Genomic DNA, 23,167 nt, shown 5'->3' with positions numbered 1-23,167 from the left:
GCAAAGACAGAAAGGTATTTTGAAACCTAAGTGACTGGAAGTATGGCAATAACAGCCAGAACCAATCAAGGAGAAAGGGTGAAGAATGGCACTGAAGGCCGGAGGGTAGGTTGAAACTGAACACGGAAAGATTGAGGCCGGAAATCAAAGGGCAATCGGAAGTGGCTCTAATACAATGAAGATTTGAATGGAAAAGTTAATTAATTCATTTACAAGCAGCCCTAGTTATAGGGTTAAAATATACAATTATAGGAAGTTTACAATGGGAAAGATTACAACACATCTAGGGAAGATTATAACAATGTTCTAAAACGTGCTAGGCGCTAGTCGGGCGCCAGACTGGGGCCTAACGCCTAGGATGCCTAGGCGGGGCCTAGGCAGATTGCTGTTTTTTTTTTTAATTTTTAATGTAATTTTATGTTATTTTTAAATAAATCAAAGTTAAAAAAAATAATAAATAAAATTTATATATATATAAATCAGAAATTTATATATGTTTATATATATTTATAAACGGATTTATAAATATATTGTTTATATATATATAAACAGATAAATATATACAACAACAACATATTCAGCCTTTATCCCAATAAACAGATAAATATATACACTTCATATAAAAACTTTTATATATATATAAACTGCTATGGCTAGGGCGGAGAATCACTTCCTGGTTCGAGTCCAAACTGAGCAAATCGGACTCAACTCAAGGGTTGTAAACCCAGATGCTGCCGATCCGGTTGTAGCGCTCGAAGACCACCACCTGGTGCCCCCCCCACCCCCCCGCTTGAGCTCGCGAGCTACCAGCATGTAAGGATGGCTAGGGCGGAGAAAGAGTAGCGGAGATGGAGCTTGAGTTAGCGAGGACACGCTGGCGAGGATGGAGCTTGACGGCGACGATGGCATAGAGATGGTGAGGAGGTCGCAATGGAGTTAGAGGTAGCGATGAGGTACCAGCAGCGTTGAGGCAGCAGTGGCCTTGGGCTAGAGAAGGGGGAGACGGCTAAGAGGCAAGTAAAAAATTAGGCATCCCAGGCGGCTACGCGCCGCCTAGGTGCCGCTACCAGCCGATTAATCAATTCGGCGCCTAGGGGGCAAACTAGGCCAAATTCGCGGCGGCCGCCTAGGCCAATTTTTAGAACACTGGATTATAACACAAAGAATTAGGAAAGATTTTTAATCTACTTTAAGAAACTAATCTAATCAAGACCAAAAATAAAATATTCTAAAGACTATACTGTTGCCTCCTCTCCTTTCCTTTCCCGAGGGATTTTCACGCCAACAATATACTTGGCTATGAATAAAATATTCAACACTTTTTCTTTTCCTCAAAACATTAACCACCATCTCATCTAAAAGGTTAAATTGTTAAATAGAGGGTTAACTTTATCTTTTGTATTATTTTTTTTACTCTCATCAGCAAACAACATAGATTGCTTTATCATTGATTTTTTAATGATTTCTTTCCCTTTTCTGTGCAGGAAAAAATCATAGATCATTTATGTTTTAAGCTTCACCAGATGGGTTGCAGATTCTGATTGGTTGTCATATTCTAGAAACTGTTATGTTTTAAACTGCTACTGTTCAAAAATAATGATACTCAAATGTCAGCTCAGAAAAAGAGATATCAAATGAAGACATTAGAACTCATTTCCATGCAATTATTGGTGAATAATTGTTAAATAGTTAGTATATGACCTATAGATGAAACCAATAATTAGCATGTCTAACTATTAGATGCCAAGCTTATGAAAAGAATGCCTGAACAGTGGAGGCAGCAAGGCAATTAAGATTATATAATGGATCAGCAGAAATTACCAGTAGACACAATAGAAAATTCACCTCAATGATAAAGCAATCTCAGGTTCAGGGCCAAGTGCATATGCCCAGATAGCACTGCAGTCAGTAGACCTCTTGATTTTTGCCTTTTCCCTGTCGCATCCAACTTGATTCTGACAAATGTCATGTAATGCCTTATCGAGCACAGAACCAATCAAATGCAATGCAAGAGCCCGCTGACCAGGAACCTAAAATTTTTATTTAAATGGATCAGTCCCCATATAAAGTAGCATAAACATATAGTCACTTCAGAAAAGCTCCTGGAAAAAAAAACAGATCTAGCTCTAACAAAATGATAACTAACCACACTCCTTGTAAGAGCTACTGCTTCTTTAATAGTGTAACCTGCAGCAGCAGGGTCTCCCTCCGTTCGAAGGAAGTCACGTTCAGAAACATTGTTAGCAGTGTACCCACTTTGAGTAGATACATTTCCTAAACATGACAAGGGAGACAAATAACTCAGCAGATACATTAACAACAGGACGGCTAAAATGGAAAAGTGCATCCAATATATTATATAATAGTAAATCCCATTAAAGCTAAGAGGGAAATTTTGTAAGACAATTACAAGACCAACTTCGTTCTATGGCACAAATGCTGGGCAATAAAGCACCAACATATACAAAATATAAGCGTAATATAGATGATCTTACAATGGATGTGCAGCCACGCAATAAATGATAGAATTAAAAAATGAGGCTATTCATAATGAGGTTGGACTAACTCCTATTAGAGATAAAATTTGTGAGAAATGAGTAACGTTAATTGGTCACGTGAGAAAAAAGACCAATAGGGGCTCCTCTTAAGAGAATGGATGGAATGGAATAAGTTTTAAGCAAAAGAGGTAAAGGAAGACCAAGAAAAACTTGGCAAGAAACTGTTAGGTATGATATAAGTTATAAGAGAGTTAAAGATTACATGACTAGAGAGCTAGGGTTCTTAAGGTGGCAGCCAACCCCACCTAGATTTTCCACATCTTACAGAATTGTTTGGTGCATATCATGGTTCCCTCTAATTACATTCTATATCCTAACTTCCTAAGATGTAATCTATTGATAATGGTTTACGTTGTTTGCTTTGAAATATAACATAGTTGTGGGAGATAGAAATGAAAGAACTAGGTCAGTATGTCAGCCTATGGGTCAAGAGAATACTGACGATAAGATCTGTTTCAACGATCCAGCCCTCATGGCTTATCAATATTTCACCTCCTTAGATACCTTTCACATACTGAGCTTTCTCCAAGTATTTATGATCTATCAAAGTGCCCCTACCATTTTATGACTTTTGGCAAAATTCCAAACATATGCAAGCATCAAACTTCAGACAATTCCTAATTTTTATCATTGGAATGATAGAAAAGTGATGGTCTTCAAGTGTGACAGTTGGATATAAGGTTTCATTTGAGGAACGCACACTTTTACATGTATTCACCACTACTTGGCTAGAAAGCTCCTTCAAAATAAGGGCATTGTTCTAATATTTGACAGCTAAAACGATTCTATATTCAATGGGAACACAAGGAAGCCAAATTAATTATGGAGAAAAAAACAGCATATCAAGCATTAATCCTGTTGGATGAGATTAGAAGCTTCAAAGTTAAAAAGGGATCCTTGCTACTGCAGTGGTATGGGTATCCTAATTGGATCAGCTTAGGGACAACTTAGGTGCCATCTTGAGGTGACTCAAAAGTACAATATTGATCTACTAGGCCTACTACTGCCTAATGAGAAAACATTTGGCCTTAAGGAATTAAAAAAAAAAAAAAAAGGTCAACAGATCTGATTGATTCCCTGAGTTTTTTAAATTATTAAGAAAGATGTTATAAAGATTAGTTAGTACTTGTTGCATCATTAATTGAGAAGTATGAAATGTACATGCATGCATTAAGAAATGGGCTTAGAATGAACATATGCTGTATTATTACTAAGAACATTCTTATGTTATTACAGCAAGGCTTACTGTTCACGACAACGTAACTCATTTCGTAACTTATCATTTCAGGTCAACAGTGCAAGCGTTTGTGCTTACTCTAGAGATAGGGGGTCCACTGTCACAACATCCTAGGAAAGTCTCAAGGGTGAAATATGTTTATTCAGAAACAGTAACTGGAACTATTGAAATTTTACACTTTGATAAAAATATCCTAACTATGCCAGTGTTGATTCAAAATTTTAATCCATGTATTGAGAAAGGCTTAAATGTTTCGTAGTGCTATGCCTATGTTCATAGCCAGTCCCACTCTTAAATGATCGTGACAACATAATCCAAAAGCGACTCCCTGGAACATAAAACAAGACCCCCCATAAAAGCAAAAAGCTTTATTTTTTTCAATGAATCCTAGTATTTCTTAATCTCAATAAACAGCAGCATACCAAGCCTTTATCCCACTATGTAGAGTTAGCTACATGAATTCTAAATTCCAGTTCATTTCTATCTATTGCCTTACCAGTAGACCCATATACTATATCAAATCTAGGTGTCCCCCACCAAGTTTTTTTTTTTTTTTTTTTTTTTTTTTTTTTTTTGGGGGGGGGGGGTGTCTTCCTCTTACCCTCTTTGCTAACTACTTGTCCCATTCCATCAACTCTCCTCATAAGGGCCTCCATTGGTTTTCTTTTCATACGACCAAACCATCCTAATCATGTCTCCTCATTTATCTTTAATAAAAGCCACTCCAATCATAACCTCATCTCTAATTTTATCTTCTCTTGTATGGTTGCACATCCATCTTAGCATCCTCATCTCAATTATATACATATTTTTCATATGTTGGTACTTTATTGATAATATTCTATTCTATACAATAAAACTAGTGTTAAAGCGGTTTTATAAAATTTGTAGCTTTAATGGAACCTTACTATCATATAAAATGCCAGATACACTTTTTCATATTAACGATCCAACCTTAATTCTACAAGTAACACCCTATCTTTTTGAATGATTAATTCAAGAAACCAAAATTGGTCTTTTCTTGGTATGATTTATCTTCAATTTTACCATAACATCATCCTGTCATGAACCTAGGGTTTAAGAGATATGTGGATGGAATTGGGGGAGATAGATCAAAAGAAATGGGAGGGAACTAAGGACGAACATAAACAGAGAGAGAGATTAGGGAAAACCCAGAGAAAGAGAGGAAAATTGAGAGAGATTAAAATCAGATTTCATTCAATAATATTCTAGTATGTCTTGAATTAGATGGAATCAATCTTATATATTGATCTAGTAGCTAAGGTCCAGCGCCAATAGGATTACCAAATATTTAAATCAGTACAGTTGAAGGCAATTGTCCTTTAGGTACAAATCACTATAACTACCATGCAACTAAAAGGAAATTCGTTAATACACCTAAAAGAAAATTCATCTATTTTCTAATTACTACTATGTCCTTGGGTCATGACAATTTCCCCCCACTTAGAGAGAGTTATTGTCCCCAAGAACTTGTTGCAATTGGTCTCGTTTCTTCACCCAATCCCAACTTGCTCTTCTTCTCTTGCTTTTCCATCCTCCAGTCCTTCTGTATATAGTAGTTGTTTCTTGCACTTGTGACCTAGGCAAAACTATTCTCCACACCGATAACACAGCCCTACCTGTCTCCTTTGTTCCATCAAAAGGGACTTGGTTGAATTAGAGTTAGTATAAACCCCATCATTTGAATTTCCTTCCAGCTGCGAACTATTTGCAGGATGAATTTTGGTTAGGGGCTAGTGTTTCTTCATAAGGGCTTCCACAGTCTTTTCCTGTAACTTAGCACACTCAACTGCCTGTCTAATCGTCTTTGACTGGAACATCTTAACCCTCGGGCGAAGTTCTTTGCTCAAGCCGCTGATAAAACTTGAAACGAAGTATCCCTATGTAAGTGTGGGATTTAGGATCAGTATAAGAGACTTAAGCTCTTCAAATCTCAGTTGATACATCTCCACCGATCCCTTCTTAAGCTTGTTAAACTCTTCTACAACATCCAGCATACTCTCATCCCCAAAGCATTCACATAAGGTCTCTACAAACTCTGGCCATGAACAATTCTCTTTCACCCCACTCCACCCTTGAAACCAAGCATCCCAGCATCATTAAGGTAGGCAGTGGCCAAAGTGACCTTCATCATTAAGGTAGGCAATGGCCGAAGTGACCTTCTATTGTTCGGGCACATTAAACACACTAAACATTCATTCACAATGCATCACCCACCATCTTGGGTTCTGCCCATCAAACAATGGAATCTCTAGTTTTAGCATGGGGAAACTGGGCTAATTAGGGACAGTTGGAGCTCCCTACCTCCTCTCCAAAGTATTTGTCACGTAGCTAAAAAATCATAGGGGTAGAAAGGTCCATCCATATTTTGTAACGCCTTGGGTGAGCTTCGGCAGGGTAGGAAATGTTGAGTCACGGCTACCTTCTAGAGGGGCCCTCTAACAGCATATATATTCAGTTGTACTGGAGCCATGCTCCTTATGATTAGTAAGAATCTTCTTGGTTTTCTCTCTCTTCTGTTATCTTTTCTCTCTCTGCTCATTCTCTCTCCCTGCTCTCTTTCCGAATAGCCGAAATTCCCTTGAATTCCGCCCTTAACCTTGTCAAACCAAGCGGTGCTGACGATTGGTATCAAAGCCGACGGTCTAGAACCGACGAGCTGCAACCGACAAACGTGGCAGAGGGTACCAGCATGAAACAAATGGAAGCTCGCTTGGACGCCATAAAAAAGGGCGTGCGACAAGGCCATGAGCTGGTTGAGGAAAGGTTGGAAACTGTAGAAGCGAGTATCAGAAACACCCACGAACACATAAGCAGGATGTGGTCGGATGTTATGGAAATGGAGCGAAATTTGAGAGATGACTTCGCTCATCTTTGAGTGGAATTTACAGGACTGAGCCAGCAGCTAAACGCCGCACTGGCCATTTTTTCCCGACAACCGAAAGCGACACTACCAGTGGATTTTCCACCGAGAATGGCTACTGCTCCTATCCTTCAAGGAGCAAGGGGCCGTCAAGAGGGAGACGAAAGGATGGAGCCAGCAGAAGAGGCGACCATGAGAGGAGGCTTAGGTGTTCCAACTAACATTCTCGTCCCAAAGATGGAGATACCAGTGTTTGAAGGGGTGAAGCCTTGTTGGTGGATAAGAAGGTGCAAATGCTTCTTCTATCACTACCGAGTGGTGGAAGAAAACAAAGTTAACATGGTTGTTGCATACTTGAACAATGTAACAGACTCATGGTTTCAAAGTTGGAGTGTTAGGCGATAGGAATGGAGATGGCCAGAGTTTGTAGAGGAATTTTGTGCTCGGTTCGGTGAAAGTAACTTGACGGATGTGGTGGAACAGTTTAATAAGCTACGATAAGAAGGGACAATAGAAGAATACCAGGCCCGATTTAAGGAGTTGAAATCCATGCTAGGACACGCCTACCCCATGCTAGACGAGCAGTATTTTGTGTCCAGCTTCCTTAGCGGACTAAATGACGAACTAAGACCGATGGTGAAGATGTTACAGTCGGCGACCGTTAGGCAAGTGGCAGAGAAAGCTCGCTTACATGAGTTATCCTTGGACGCCTTTGCTAAGAAGCACAGACACTCACAGAAAGGGTCTAGAGTGGAGTGGCAAGGCTCTACAGGGGGGAGTCAGAAGGCTGACCACTCTCAAATGTATAAGGGGAGTTACCCACCCAAGGCACCGATTGCAGCCAATCCCCTACAATCCCTTACATTAGATCAAAAACGACAGATGGGATTGTGTTTTAAATGTGGGGAGAAATACATAGTGGGGCACCAATGCAATAATGGAAGGGGAAGATGATGAAGATGAAGAAGAAATGTCTGACACGGAAACAAGGAAGCAATTGGAAGAGAAGGAGGAAGGAGGGAAGATTTCACTTCATGCCCTGGAAGGCCACCCTTCGGAGAAGATGATCAAAATTAAAGGTAACGTTGGGAAGAGGAAACTTTTGATACTGATAGATAGTGGGAGCTTGCATAGTTTCTTGGACGAAAGCACAGCCAAGGAACTATTGTGTGTACTCCAACCCACTATTCCCCTATATGTCACAGTCGCTAATGGTCACAAAATGATCAACCGAAACAAGTGCCAAGGTTTTACATGGAGGATGCAAGGGCATGAGTTTTCTGCCGATTTGAGAATTTTACAGTTAGGTGGATGTCAAGTGATGTTGGGAGTGGACTGGATGAAAACAGTCAGCCCCCTCATATTTAACTTCCAACACCTTAGAGGTGACTTTTGATAAAAGAGGAAGAAGGGTAACGTTAACAGGATGTGGGGATGGAGGAGAGTGCAAAGCAATCTCAGGAAGCCACCTGAAGAAACTCTTTGAGCAAGAAGAAGGAACCATTGCTCAGCTTCATTCGGTCTATACCATTGAGATGTGGGAAAGGAGAAAGGAAGCAGAAACAGTGGATAGTTAATGGTTCAGATTATAGGCCTCAGCCCATTCCCCGAGCAAGGTACATTTTACTAACTCCTTACATTCTCCATTGGTTGAATTTGAGAAATTATTCTTGGAACCAACTTCCTTACCCCCAGACCATTTTTTAGAACATACCATCCATCTCAAGCCAAATACTGAACCCATAAATGTTCGTTCCTATTGTTATTCCCCATTTCAAAAGGCTGAGATTGAACACCTAGTGAAAGAAATGTTGTCCAAAAAAGTCATCCGACCAAGTCAAAGCCCGTTTGCCTCCCTGGTTCTCTTGGTTAAGAAAAAGGATGGAAGTTGGAGGTTTTGTGTCGATTATAGACAGTTAAACACCCACACCATCAAAAACAAATTCCCCATTCCTATCATAGATGACCTTTTTGACAAATTACCAGGTGCTACGATTTTTTCTAAGCTTGATCTCAGATCTGGTTATCACCAGATCCGAATGAGTGCCTCGGATATTCCCAAAACCACCTTTCACACCCATAAAGGGCTTTATAAAGTCCTAATAATGCCTTTCGGCCTAACCAATGCTCCCACAACATTTCAAGCCCTCATGAATCACATTTTCTGCCCATACCTCATAAAGTTTATCCTTGTTTTTTTCGATGATATCTTAGTTTACAGTCCAACCATGGAGCAAGACCTAACCCACCTCAAAACCACATTCCAAGTCCTCAAATCTAACCATTTGTATGTCAAGAAGTCTAAATGTATCTTCGTAGAGGGAAAGGTGGAGTACCTTGGGCATATCATCACTGGAGAAGGCGTGCTCACTGATAAAAAAAAAATAACCGCTATGAGTTGCCTGCTCCTAAGACTATCAAGGAATTGAGGGGCTTTCTAGGGCTAATCGGCTATTACAGGAAGTTCATTAAGGGGTATGGAATAATCAATAAGCCGCTGACTGAACTACTCAAGAAGAATGGATTTGAATAGGGGGAGAGAGCAGCAGCAGCCTTCAATTCCTTAAAGGAGGCTATGATCGAAGGTCCAATTCTGGCTTTACCAAATTTTTCCAAACCTTTCACATTGGAAACAAATGCATGTGACACAGGAGTGGGAGCAGTGTTGGCACAAGAAGGTAGGCCGATAGCTTTCCTTAGTCAGGCTTTAGCTCCCAAACACCTGGGGTTAAGTATCTATGATAAGGAATTAATACCGTAAGGGAAAAGAGAATACAAGCCTTGCATGCATCTCCCATTGGAGGGAGATGTTATCTAGAAGGAAACTCGTTTGTCATCAAGACCAACCATGAAAGCCTCAAGTTCTTAGGAGAGCAAAGATTACACACACAGTTACAAAGAAAATGAGTAACCAAGCTGCTAGGATTGGACTACAACATCCAATACCGTAAGGGAAAAGAGAATACAGTGGCCGATACACTATCAAGGAGGGGAGAAAAGGGGGAATGCCAAGCAGTCTCTATAGTTGTTCCCGATTGGATCAAAGAGGTGTCAAGTAGCTATGGGGGGACACCATGGGCTCAAGAACTTAGGACCAGTTTAGCAACTGGAGGCGACGAACAGAAAGGGTACACATTAAAGGTGGGGTTATTGAGGTATAGAGGGTGGATGGTGATTGGGGAAGACCCTCAACTCAGGGCCCGAATCCTACAAGCCTTGCATGCATCTCCCATTGGAGGGCACTCCGGCTTGAATGTTACTAACAAAAAGGTGACAGTTGTTCTATTGGCTGAGAATGAAGGAGGTGACAGCTTATGCATTAGCATGCTCCATTTGCCAAAAATGCAAACACGAGCAAGTTCCATACCCTAGTTTACTTCAGCCATTGGAGATACCAGACCAGGCTTGGCAAAAAGTTTCCATGGATTTTGTGGAGGGACTACCTAGGTCCGAAGGGAAGAACACTATCCTAGTAGTGGTGGATAGGTTGACTAAATTTGGGTATTTCCTCAGTCTAGCTCATCCATTTATAGCTTCGAATGTGGCTAGAATACTACTGGACTCGGTGGTGAAGATACATGACTTGCCCTTATCTATCACTTCAGACAGGGACAAGATATTTACCAGCAACTTTTGGAGAGAATTGTTCAAACAATTAGGAGTGAACACTAAGCTTGAGTTATGGAGAAACAATTTAGAATCTAAGGGATTTAAATTAAGTAGAAAGAAAATAGAATATATGGAATGTAAATTTAGTAAGAATGCAAGAGTGGAGGATGTTATAATAAAATTGGAAGACCAAATCTTATAAAAAAAAGACCATTTTTGATATTTGGGATCAGTGATTTAAAAAGATGGAGAAATTCACGAGGATGTCACACATAGAATTAAGGCAGGTTGGCTAAAATGCTAAAAGGAAAATTCTACAAGACAGCTATAAGACCAGTCTTGTTGTATGACTCAGAATGTTGGGCAGTCAAATACCAGCATAAGCAAAAGACGAGCGTAGCAGAGATGAGGATGTTAAGATGGATGTGCGACCATACAAAAAATGATAAAATTAGAAATGAAATTATTCGTAATAAGGTAGGAGTAGTGCCAATCGAGGAGAAAATGAGAAAGACTAGACTAAGATGGTTTGGTCATGTGAGAAAGAGACCAAGAGACGCTCATGTGATGAGAGTTGATAAAATTGAACAATTAGTCAAAAAAAGAGATAGAGTCAGACCCAAGAAGACTTTGGGAGAGACATTAAAGTTTGATATGAAGTGTATGGATCTAAATGAAGATATGATAAAAGACAAAAATACATGGAAGTCTAGAATTCATGTAGCCGACCCCACATAGTGGGATAAAGGCTGGATATGTTGTTGTTGTTGTAATTAGGAGTTGGCTTGCATATGTCTACAGCCTATCATCCAGAGACAGATGAACAAATGGAAAGGGCGAATCAGTGCTTAGAAGCTTATCTGAGGTGTGTATGTTTCACTAAGCCTAAAAGCTGGAATCAATGGTTGCCCTTAGCTCAATGGTGCTACAACTCAAACTTCCACAGCTCACTTAAGAGATCACCTTTTGAGGCACTTTTTGGCTACAAACCGCCACTCATCCCAGCAATGATGCATTACTCCAATGTGGAACTGGATCGATACTTGAGGCAGAGACAAGAAGCCCTTCAATTAATAAAACAAGAATTAATGGTAGCATAAAACCAAATGAAGCAAATGGCCGACAGGAGGATAACTGAAAGGAAGTTTGAAGGAGGAGATTTCGTTTACTTGAAGGTCAAAAGATTTCAGCAGCAAATGTTTATCAGCTAACCTCCCTCTAAGCTAGGGCCTAAGTACTTCGGCCCTTTCCAAATAACGGCTAAGGTAGGGAGCTCCGCATATAGACTACAATTACCAGAGGGAGTAAGCATCCATCCAGTCTTCCATGTATCACTACTCAAGAAATTAGTAGGGCCACATGAAGTTGTAAGTGTCGAACCGCCAACCTTGGAGGAGGATTACTAGGGAGAATTTGAACCTATGGCAATTATCGACAGAAGGGTCATCTACCGAGGGTCCTTACCACTGATTCAAGCGCAGGTACAATGGAACAATTGGCCTCCAGATGACATAACTTGGGAGTACCTCCCTGAGTTGCTCAAAGAGTTTCCTCGGGTAGCCGGACTCTTGTGATTTCTTGAGAACAAGAAATATTTAAAGAAGGGGGAAATTGTCACGTAGCTAATATATCATAGGGGTAGAAAGGTCCATCCATATTTTGTAACACCTTGGGTGAGCCTCGACAGGGTAGGAAATGCTGAGTTACGGCTACCTTCTAAAAGGGGCCCTCTAACAGCATATGTATTCAGTTGTACTGGAGCCATGCTCCTCATGATTAATCTTCTTGGCCTTCTCTCTCTTTTCTATTATCTTTTCTCTTTCTTCTCATTCTCTCTCCCTGCTCTCTCCGAATAGCCGGAATTCCCTTGAATTTCGACCTTAACCTTGTCAGACCAAGCGATGCTGACAATATTTTCTCATACCAATGGTGGATCCACATCAAATTCAGACAATCCCTCTGATCGATGGGTCGTTCCATGCCCGAGAAGGATTAGCTTTGATCTCTCTCTAGGAGGAGATTCGGGGGAGAGCCTTACCAGATTTTGGCTGATGAACATCATCATGAATTGTTGCATTTGTTCGCACATTTGATCACGCAGCAGATTGTGCTGATTGCGACTCTCCTCACGCCATTGTTCCATTGCTCCTTCTATCCTCCTTTCCACCACCAATTCTATTGATGCCTCCAACGTTCCCATCCGGACTTGTATGTCCGCAACTGCAACCGTGACTTCTTGTAACGACAACTCTAATTGTTTCATCCTAGTGTCGTATGCCATTGTGAAAAGGTCGCTGATGAGATTGCTCGCCAAGGACTTTGCTTTGGTCAATTCTCCTGAAGATCGAACAGGAAGAGCCTAGGGTGATAGAGTCAATTCTCTGAAACACCTCCTAAATCGGCTCCGTCTTCCTTGTTCGACTGCAACAATGCCTAGAGTTACAGTTGAAATCCGCCTTCAAAGTCGAAGTAGAATCAGGAGCAGGAGAGGTCAAAGATCATAAAACAAGACTGGATCGGCCTTCAAAAGTTGCCTGGATCTCTTGACTCAAGACCGAGAACTGTTGTTGATTTGCAGCTTGGATTTATCGCCTCACAATGAATGGCTTGCAGCATTCACCTAGGTCTTCAGGAGCTTAATCCACCTCAAGAACTGAATCTGCCTAGATCCTGGTGGATAATAGATAGCCTCAAGGTCAGATAGCCGAGAATTCCTCCGTCAAAATCATTGAAACTAAATTCGCATGAATTCAATTCACTCCACCTAAAACTCACACCACCTATAATTAACCTACTCAGTTGTTCAATCAATTTTATGGTTGCTTCCGAGAATGCCTACTACGACTCGATCAGTTCCACAATCTACCGTCGATTCGTGTCGTCACCTGCTGTGTATTGGCAATCCACAATTCCAAGTTGATCGTTGTGGATAGCTACAATTTGTCGAACTCTGCTTCAATGGATCAATTAATAGGATTTAACATAATCGCAACCAAGAATCGTTAGCTCTGATACCAATTGTCATGAATCTAGGGTTCAACCTAGGGTTTAAGAGATAATTTGATGGAATTGGGGATAGATCAGAAGAAATGGGAGGGAATTAGGGAAGAACATAAACAGAGAGAGAGATTAGGGAGAACACAGAAAAAGAGAGGGAAATTGAGAGAGATTGAAATTAGATTTCATTCAATAATATTCTTGTATGTCTTGAATTAGATGGGATCAGTCTTGTATACTAATCCGGTAGCTAAGGTTTGGCGCCAATAGGGCTGCTAAATATTCAAATCAATACAGTTGAAGGCAATTGTCCTTTAGGTACAAACCACTACAACTACCATGCAACTAAAAGGAAATTCGTCAATACAACTAAAAGGAAATTCATCTATTTTCTAATTACTACTATGCCCTTGGGTCATGACACGTCCGCACTCATATTTTACTAAACTTACGTTCCATATAGTTTTCACTCTACGTAATGATCTGTTCAAATGAAAATTCTTCTTCAATGCTACTCTATGTGAGGTATTCTATTGCATCTGTGATATACACTATTGTCTTTTATCTGAAGCATGCTACTCAAATTGCAAGCATTGCCCACTCATTTTGAACATTAGCACATCAACATTTGAAATGCAAAAACATTTTATCTGAATTTTGGAATAAAAGGCAACAAAGCATTTTGAGGCTGAAAGCTTCAATGACACAACAGTTAACATTAAATGAAATGACTGAGGCAAATACTATAGTAAATTCCCATCATAACAAAGAATATTATTGTATCGCACATATAGATTGCCTGAATGGTTGTAGCTCAGAACTCTTACAAAAACAGGGAGATAAATAAACAAATTTCATCTGAGTGCCTAAAGGTACACAGACTTTCCACCAAACATAGAATTCAACAAATAAACAATAGACCAGTATTGAGAGAGAGAGAGAGAGAGAGATGCAGGGCAATTCTGGTGTGACCTAGTTAGTGCCAAAGAGGGCATGTGTGGAGCAGGGATCCTAGTCCATTGCATAGCTGTAATGTTCTGCGAGTTGTTGATGGAGGAGTTGTGGCTGCAACTGGCAGTGAAGATTTAAGGAAAGGTGAATGGGATTTGTGCTGGCAGTAGTTACTTAGTTAGTAAGACGACAGCTACAAAAGTTAGTGACAGCTGGAATAGTTAGTTGCTGCAACTAAGAACTAACTGTTTGTTAGTTGTTGTAATAGACTGCTACAAATAAGGAGATTGATGGCAGAGATGAATAAGAAAAGTTGTGAAATTCTCTCATTTCCATCTCAAGATTGTTCTGCTCCTCTCTATTCTCTCTTACTCTCTATTCTTTGTAATCTTGAAGCTGACCAATGGCTTGCAGTGACTTCGATTCATGTCAGAGAGAGAGAGGGGGAGAGGGAGAGTGTGTGTGTGTGTGTGTTTTCACGAGTATTAATCAAAACACAGCAATGGAGACTATATTATCACAATAAAAATCAGAACACCAGTAGCCTTACCGATCTCTGGCACACCCACAAAATCATTATGGACAATATTTCCATCCAATGAAAACCTCAATTCCCTGACAGCCTCAACTCTTTCACTCCAAGTATTCCACAAAGTGCTACTGCTGGGGCTAAAATTCTGCATAGCTTTATGAAGCTGCCCTCTCTTTGTACCTGTTGAAGATACAGTCCTCGCCTTATGGGAGACATCTACATCCTGAACTGAAAAATCTATTGCATCTCTGATCTTTTTCTCATCCTGCAAATTAACATCTACTTTGGCAGCAATTTCTGATTTTTTTAATTTATCCTGCCCACGTTTTCTTAAAGCCTCTATTACTGCAGGATTCATCTTCTCCAGTATCTCAGCCCGTGCTTCCGCAATCTCATCATTTGACATCCCCTGTAACCAGGCACGATTCTCAGCATCAATTTGACTCTCAAGACTTGAGGACTCTTGTTCGTTTCTCATGTTGTTGGAAGTATAACTGGAACTGATATGCAAAGTTGACATCGTTTGCCTCTGTGTGACCACTTGTCTTTGCCTACTCTTTGATATTTTTAAAGGTTCAGGCTCCATCTCCTCCATAATCTCGTCCCTTTTTCCTTCAATCACATTTTGTGACAGTTCGCTGAATGCTGCAGGACTCACCTCATCCACAATCATGTCATCTGCATTTCCATTAATGTTAAGTGACATCTTCTGTGGCTGTGCATCATCATCAGTGCTCATTCTATCTGAAATTTCCGATACTTTAGTAGCCATTTTCTGCTCTTTAGATCGCATAACTAAATGATTATCTTCATCCTTTTTTTGAGAAATAGACGAATCATCTCTTGCAACAATCTCTCTCCACCTACTAAAATTCAGACCTTTCTTCTCTTTTCTTTGAACTGGGTTGGCAAAAGCTGCAGCTGGCTCAAAGCCTGCTAAATCATCATCTTTGGTGTTGTTCTCATCATCATCACTCCCGCATCTAGTTTGTCCACCAACAGGGGTCCAATGCTGCAAAACAACATCTTTATCAATTGATGAGGCATCCAAAAATCTAAGAAATAAGAATAAAATAAATAAGCAAAAAATAGATGGTAAAGCTTGTGTGAGACTGAAAGTACCTAGCTGAATACAAAAAACTGGCATCTAATAAAATAACCATCAATTTCCATCCTGGTATATAAATCTAATATTCTGGTTTGTTGTAACCTCTAGCAACCTTTCACTTATGTTTTTCTTTTTTCTTTTGTTTTCCTTTTCCTTTTTGGTTTGTTCCTCAACAACAAAATATAATTAATAGGAGGAGTGCCAGTGGCACGGGGTGTTGTAGGTACTCATCCTATCCGTGACCATGACGCCCTGTGCCCTGCCTCATCAGGGTAAAGAATTCAAATCCCATCCCCACCCCCAATGGGAAACCTGCAAATTGCTTTGAATTTGTTCCCAAATTTGAGTTAATAAGATTTTATAAACAAAAATTCAAAAAATAAAAATAAATACTTACTAAAAATATGGGTGCAACATAAATCAGCATAAAGATCATAGATTCCAATTTTGGTAAGAAAAAATGGAGAAGTGTAGAGTATCCATCTAAGAGTTGATAATCAGCAGGAAGGCTAAGAAGGAAAAGGAGATGAAGTTCAGAAGGTGGCCTACTGCTTGTGAAGAAAAAGAGTCATGCACTGATATAAAGACGATTCATGACCTCAGTTAATATATTATGAATGGAAAAAGAAAAAGAATAATAGAAATCTGAGATAGATGAAAAGGAGATAGAACTCAACAAGCGGTTGGAGGAAGAAGAAAAAGGAAAAGAAAAAAAAAAAGATCCAAAGAGGAGAGGATCAAGTGAGACTCAAATCAATGACTAGGGTGTCATGATCCTAGGGCTTAACCTAGGATCAGTTTGGGAATCGGAAAAATCCGATTCACCTACGCCAAGAACATAAGGAAATTAAGGAGGAATTTGAAAGAATGAGGGAGAGATTAGAAGAAGAACAGGGAAGAATAGAATGAACAGAGGGAGGAGAATTGAGTGAGACGAGAGAGTGAGAATAGGATAATGTTGTATTCAATTTTTACATGCCTTCTCCCATGGAATGGGATGAATACATATAGGTGCTGCTTGGCATGGGTGTGGATGCAGCAGATCATCCCCTCCTTTCTAGCAGTTACAACAAACTATTTTGCCATTTTCCTAAGGCCTCACATGTGGCATTTCTAATTCTAACAAAATTGATAACTGGAATATAGGCGCAATAATTAAAGTAAAAAAAATACAACATGGCCATTCTAATTAACCCTTGGGTCGTGACAATTCCCTCTCCTTGAAAAGTTTCTTGTCTCCAATAAACTTTTTACGTTGAGTCGTTCTTATTCATCCAATTCTAGCTTTCTCTATCAGTTTAATTGTTGAAGTTTGCCTAGAGTTTGTGCGGTAGAAGATCAGTAAAGTATGGAAGATTATTGGCTGGAAGTTATTAAACAGTTAGGGTTTTTTAAGCCAAAATGTAATTAATGTAAACTTTGGGGGTCTAACTGTAATTTCCCTATAGTCATTAGTTATATGGGAGTTCTGCCTCCTCTATAAATAAGAGGGCAAGGCGGCAGTCTAACATCTTCCTCTCTCTTGCCAAGTTCTCTTCTTTTATTGTGAGTATTCTTTGTTCTAGAGAAAGTGAGGCATATGTATTGTGTTCTTGAGTTTTCTTGGAGTGAACAAGGGCTGTACTTGAGCGATAGGATTGAGAGAGAGGTTGGGTTTTGTACTGATCAGTTTCATCCTAATAAAAGGCTGCTCTTGGTGGGTGTTTGAAGGCTGGATGTAGGATTGCCAAAGGCATTCCGAACCAGGATAAAATCTGCGCCTAATGCTGTTTGGTTTGATCTTTTTATTCTGTTATTTCCTTTTCTGTTGTCCATATATTCTGTTTCTATTCTTTCATTGCATCTGAGGGTGTTTGAGAGGGTTTATGTGAGGGTTTTCTCGCCTAAGGTTGTAACCTAAGAGTCCTAAGGTTAACATTAATGCTTCTTTCCTTCTTTATCCTTCTAGGCTTTTTCCTCTTTTCTTTTCTCTCAACCATAACAACATCATGACTTGCTGCCACATTGTCTTTAATCATTTGTTCATCAGTCAATGCAATAGACCAGCATTCGAATTTTCCCACTGGAGGAGGAACCAATACAACAGTGGAAATTTTGTTCCCTTCGGCAAAATCTTCAACTTCTTCAGCTATCTCCCCTAGCCTTCCTGCCAAAACCCGCACTGGGGGCTGTTTGATGCCTATTTTAACCCCAACCAAGAATGATTCAGCCTTCTTTGGATCCAAAGACAAAGGAGCAGTATACTTAGGGCCTTCTTTAACTGCATGTGGTCCATCAACTTCCGGTAGGTCCAAAATCAGAGGAAGAAATCCCAACACCAATATCTGTATAGATTGCTGGTCCTTCAATCAAATTTTCCTAACCCAATGCTATTCCATTTCCCACAAACTTCTGATCTGGAACACCACCAAATCCTTTCACCCCTGCACTAGCCACCTGGGGTAACGAGTTGGTTTTGGCTTCCTCTTATCACTTCATCAATTGCTTCCCTATTATTTCCTTGCAACCTTTCAGTAGATGCATCTTGGGGTATTATTTCTTCTTCTAACTTCTCAATCACTACAGTTGAATCCCCTTCCTGCCATCTTGACTTCTCCTTCGACTGGTCCATTTTGAGAAATTCCTCCTTGTTAAAACTTCCATGATAGTCATCAAAATATTCGGCGGGAAAACTGTAATGATACTCCTTAGATAGTATCATTGCAAACTCTTGCAACTTCTCGCGAAACATTCGACCAAATTCCTTGCACTCTTCATATATTACACTTCTTGTTTCCTTGTCCCGTGGCCGATCTCCTTCTCAAAATCCTTTCCCCATTGATGCTTCTAGCCAACTAAAAATGCAGCCTTCTTTGGCTGCCATAGAGGCTGCATTCCAACTGAAAATGAAGCATTCTGCTTCATGTATGTATTATCGCCCCTAGCTTCACGAGTAGGATACCTCACTGAAAATGTAGCATTGGTCCGCTGCAATTGAGGCTGCTCTCTTGCTTGAAAATTAACCACTGAAAATGCAGCATCATTCGGCTGCAATTGAGACCCCATTTCAACTGAAAATGAAGAATTTTTCTGCTGCAATTGAGATTCCATTGGACTCCTTCGTGCACTACTCCTCCTGGCCGAAATCCCACTAGCTGGAAAAGCAATAGGCCAAGAAACAGCAGCTCTTTCCATCCTAATTCCCTTCTGTAACTGCCTCACCCAATCACCTCTAAAATTGATCCAATAAGTGGCAAATTGCAGCCACTGTTATGCTTCAAGACCAAGTATTGTAACAGCAGAAAAAATTGCGCACTTACAGCGACTTGATTGGCCTTCAAGAGTCCTCTAGACTGTCTTAACTGTCAGCCAAGAATCACAATCAAAATCGCAACAATTGAGAATCACCAGAACTGCTCTAGGAGTCTCCTTCAAATTTTGAATAGAGATCACAGCCAATAATCAATGTGAATGCACCCTAGACAGCCTAGACTGCTTGCTGTTAATTTCCGATCAACCTTTTTTCCTTCCAACTTAAATCTCAAACACGGAAAATCCACTGCTCGGTTTTTCAACAAGGTTCACCACACTTCCGCTGCTTTGTCTGCTTCTGTCACTCAATGGTTGAGGCTCACCAACTTAGGAATGCCTTCAAAACTACACTCCCAGCTGCTACAAGCCTTGCTGGAATTAGATACCAGAATTGCCTCACTTCGTAGCCGAGACCCCACAAAATTTAGCGGCAGTAAGAGGAATTGGAAGCTGGGCAGTGGTCGAGATCCGTTGCTAAGGAGCAACAGCCAAGATCGCCTGGGTTTGCTTGCCTCAATCACACACAACTTGGATCCAGCTACTAGGACAACTGTAATTTACACTGCTGGAATTGAAGGCTAAGGATGTTCACGGAATTGGCCGAGGGTCACTCACCTGTGGCCCCTTCCAAGTTCGACTGAGGGTGCTCGCTTGCTTGGAGATTAACACCTCCCAACGCCTACCCACCTTCCAGATGTCCAGAGTCGTTGGAACACCCCTTGAATCTATTTCACCTTCCTTGTTCATCTTCAAAATCCGATCGGAGCCGTTTAGTCTTGCTTGCCCACAACACCAAGTCGCATGCACCCCCAGCTCCGTTTGTGGACCTCATTTAATGCCAAGAACACTACTGGCCTTGCTCGTCTCACTGTGCTGGACCCAATTGCGATTGCCCAGTTCTTGGTTGGAGGAATTTGGCCAGAATTCTCTGGGTCTGCCTCGTTTTCTTACTCTGGAAAGAATCGCTCGCCACAATTCTACCTGGAGTCCTGTGGAATTTGGGTTGGGTTCTGATCGCTTCAAGCTCGCCCTTAAAAGTCGTCAAAAGCATTGTCGGAACACTAGACCAAGTTGTTTCCCAAGGTCGGACAACAATTTCTGGTCGCTGCTCCACTTAGCCTTCAAGACTCAAGCCAAGAATTACTTTCTCGTTCAAGTTTGTCGGAATCACCGCAATTCATCGACTGACCTTTAATTGTTAGTACTTCGCTTGGCCTATCTTGCTACCGATATCGCTAAAGAACTTTCAGGAATCACAACTAAGGAATGTGGCTCCACGTTAGATCTTAACAGCATCGGAAAATGAAACCGAATCGTCTGAATTACTACTCGATTAAGTCCACCGATAATCGAATCAAAATCACAGCCAAGGATTGACTACTCTGATACCAATTTGTCATGATCCTAGGGCTTAACCTAGGATCAGTTTGGGAATCGGAAAAATCCGATTCACCTACGCCAAGAACAAAAGGAAATTAAGGAGGAATTTGAAAGAATGAGGGAGAGATTAGAAGAAGAATAGGGAAGAATAGAATGAACAGAGGGAGAAGAGAATTGAGTGAGACGAGAGAGTGAGAATAGGATAATGTTGTATTCAATTTTTGCATGCCTTCTCCCATGGAATGGGATGAATACATATAGATGCTGCTTAGCGTGGGTGTGGATGCAGCAGATCATCCCCCCCCCCCCCCAGCAGTTACAACAAACTATTTTATCCTTTTCCTAAAGGCTCACATGTGGTCTTTCTAATTCTAACAGAATTGATAGCTGGAATATAGGCGCAACAATTAAAGTAAAAGAAATACAGCATAGCCATTCTAATTAACCCTTGGGTCGTGACATAGGGTATGAATATATTAAGCAATATCAAGTTCTCAGATTTGTATAGAATGGAAAGGAATGATCAAGTGGACGACGAACCAAATGAGAGATCATATCTGAATAAAGCCCTAACAATATAATAAAGGACACACTCATAACTTTACCTACTAGTCAAGGCATGAGAGAATGGGTTTCAGCCTTTCAGGGCTAGGTGTGCACATATATACCAATCCCATCACATGGCGACCAAAAAGATTTTAGGAATTCCTGTATGCTTTGGATAAAATTGACATCTCTAACAACAACATATATTGTTCCCTCACTTGCTAACAAAATGTGCATGTATTTTGGGATGGGTTCAACCATTGAAAAGCTACTTTATAGCTTAGTTGTAGTCCATTCCACTTGTTTACCACAACAACATCTTCTTCCACTTTCTTTTTGCTATGCATGGAAAATAGAAATTGGGATTAAGCTAAAGTACGTTTGATTTTGCTGCTGTTTTCAGTTTTCTATTTTCATTTTTACTTTTTTGGAAAGAAAAACAAAAAAAAAAATATTTAGGATGTTATTTTTTTTCCAAAAAATTGAACATGTTTCCATTAAAAAACTGAAAACACCAAAATGATGATGTTTCTGTGTTCATACTTTTGTTATATTTGATTAACTAGCCATTCCCTTCATTACCTAAACCCCTGGCAACCAACCAACCACTCCCCCTCGTCAGCCTAACATCCAAGGACCAAGTGCCCATTTTTTGTAAGAAATGAATATACTTTTGTCTATATAAACAATTTTGTAAACATATTTAATCATGGAATGGGCACACGACAATTTTTTACCAAATATCATTTTCAGTTTTTATTTTTAAAATTTTGAAAAATGATAATACTATCAAATGCAATGTTAAATTTCTTACTTCACAAAAAATGAAAATGAACATAAAACAATAAAAAAGAGTACTGAAAGCAAAAACATAAAAAATTAATAGCAAAATAAAACAGACTTATTGTTTGGTTAGGATGGGAAACTAGAAGAAGAGCAGAAAATCAGTTTTTAGTATGATCATTCCTAAATAATTGTTCTGTCACAAGCGTATATTATCATTTTTGGAATGATAGTTGTGAATGAACCAAGATAGATGTTCAAATTTTTATTCTTTCTTTTCTTCTTTTCTTTTTGGGCGACTGATGTAACAGTATGACAGCTTATATCAACTGAGGTGCAAGGGAATGAGCCATGGCTATTCATTAAGTAGGTTTCAAACTCGCAACTATGAGGCCTTATCTTTTGCCAGGCTAAAACATGTGTTCAAACTTAAGAATAATGCTCACGTTTAATTCTTTAATTTGGACACATCTCGCATCAGTTGTCATATCGTTTTCTATATGTTTCTGAGTTCAATTAAAGACCTCTACGAAAAGGAAGATAACAAACCAAACTTGTACGAGACCAGTCTTGATTCTATCTAGCAAACAAAAGGTCAACAAACTACAGAAACCTAACCCTAAATTTGAAAAGTTGGATACAGCATTCAAAGCTAATTAGGAAACGTGGTCTTACAGGGCCGTGAGAGCGATGGCGAGCCACCGGAAAAGGAAGGACGGTGAGGCGAGGAGCCGAGGTCGGAGCAAGAGGCTTGTTCTGTGGGTTGTCGGATATACCTTTCTCGACTATGCTTCCGACCAAGCGGGAGGACACATCCTCGTCTTCCGGTAATTGAAGCGAATTGGCCCCGAAAATCTTCCCGGCCGAGTGCTTTGTAGGTATGCTTTTGCCGCGGCTCTCTTTCTTCATCGAAGCTGTCTCCTTGATAGATTACAGGGACGAGAGAGAGAGAAGTTGAACTGTGTTTCCTCCTCAGTTCCGACCGATGATCGAAGCGGTACGAAATGGTGGTTTATCAATGGGTTTGGATTTTTTTTTTTTTTTTTTCACATTTTCCCATTTAGCTAGTTTTTAAGCTATATACAACTTTTAAGTCCAAAAAAATTGAAACGTCCTGTTCTGATTTAATTCTCCATTGGACATTAGGCCGCGGGGTCGGTTGGTGGGGGAGTCAATGATAACACATTATTTAAAAAAAAATATCTGCAATGTCCGTCGCAGGGTATAGCCCGACGATCAAGGATAATTTCAATAGATGGGTATTTCGTCATCACGTTAATAGGTGTGCTTG

General features: G+C 40.1%; 1 protein-coding gene across 1 annotated transcript in view; it reads right to left on the bottom strand.

Annotated features, from left to right (window-relative positions):
- LOC127801554 (transcriptional elongation regulator MINIYO) overlaps positions 1-22,911 on the bottom strand; it is a 39,859-nt gene extending 16,948 nt beyond the window's left edge. The window contains exons 1-4 of the mRNA XM_052336792.1: positions 22,552-22,911; positions 14,787-15,780; positions 2,147-2,274; positions 1,846-2,030 (exon numbers count right to left, since the gene is read on the bottom strand). Coding sequence (XP_052192752.1) covers positions 1,846-2,030; positions 2,147-2,274; positions 14,787-15,780; positions 22,552-22,785 — 1,541 coding nt within the window. The 5' untranslated portion in view covers positions 22,786-22,911. The remainder of the gene's footprint in view (positions 1-1,845; positions 2,031-2,146; positions 2,275-14,786; positions 15,781-22,551) is intronic.
- Between the last annotated feature and the right edge of the window lie 256 nt (positions 22,912-23,167).

The sequence above is a fragment of the Diospyros lotus genome, chromosome 5 (genome assembly GCF_014633365.1).
Source record: "Diospyros lotus cultivar Yz01 chromosome 5, ASM1463336v1, whole genome shotgun sequence".
NCBI classification, from domain to species: Eukaryota; Viridiplantae; Streptophyta; class Magnoliopsida; order Ericales; family Ebenaceae; genus Diospyros; species Diospyros lotus.
This window is presented reverse-complemented; position numbering and strand designations above follow the sequence as displayed.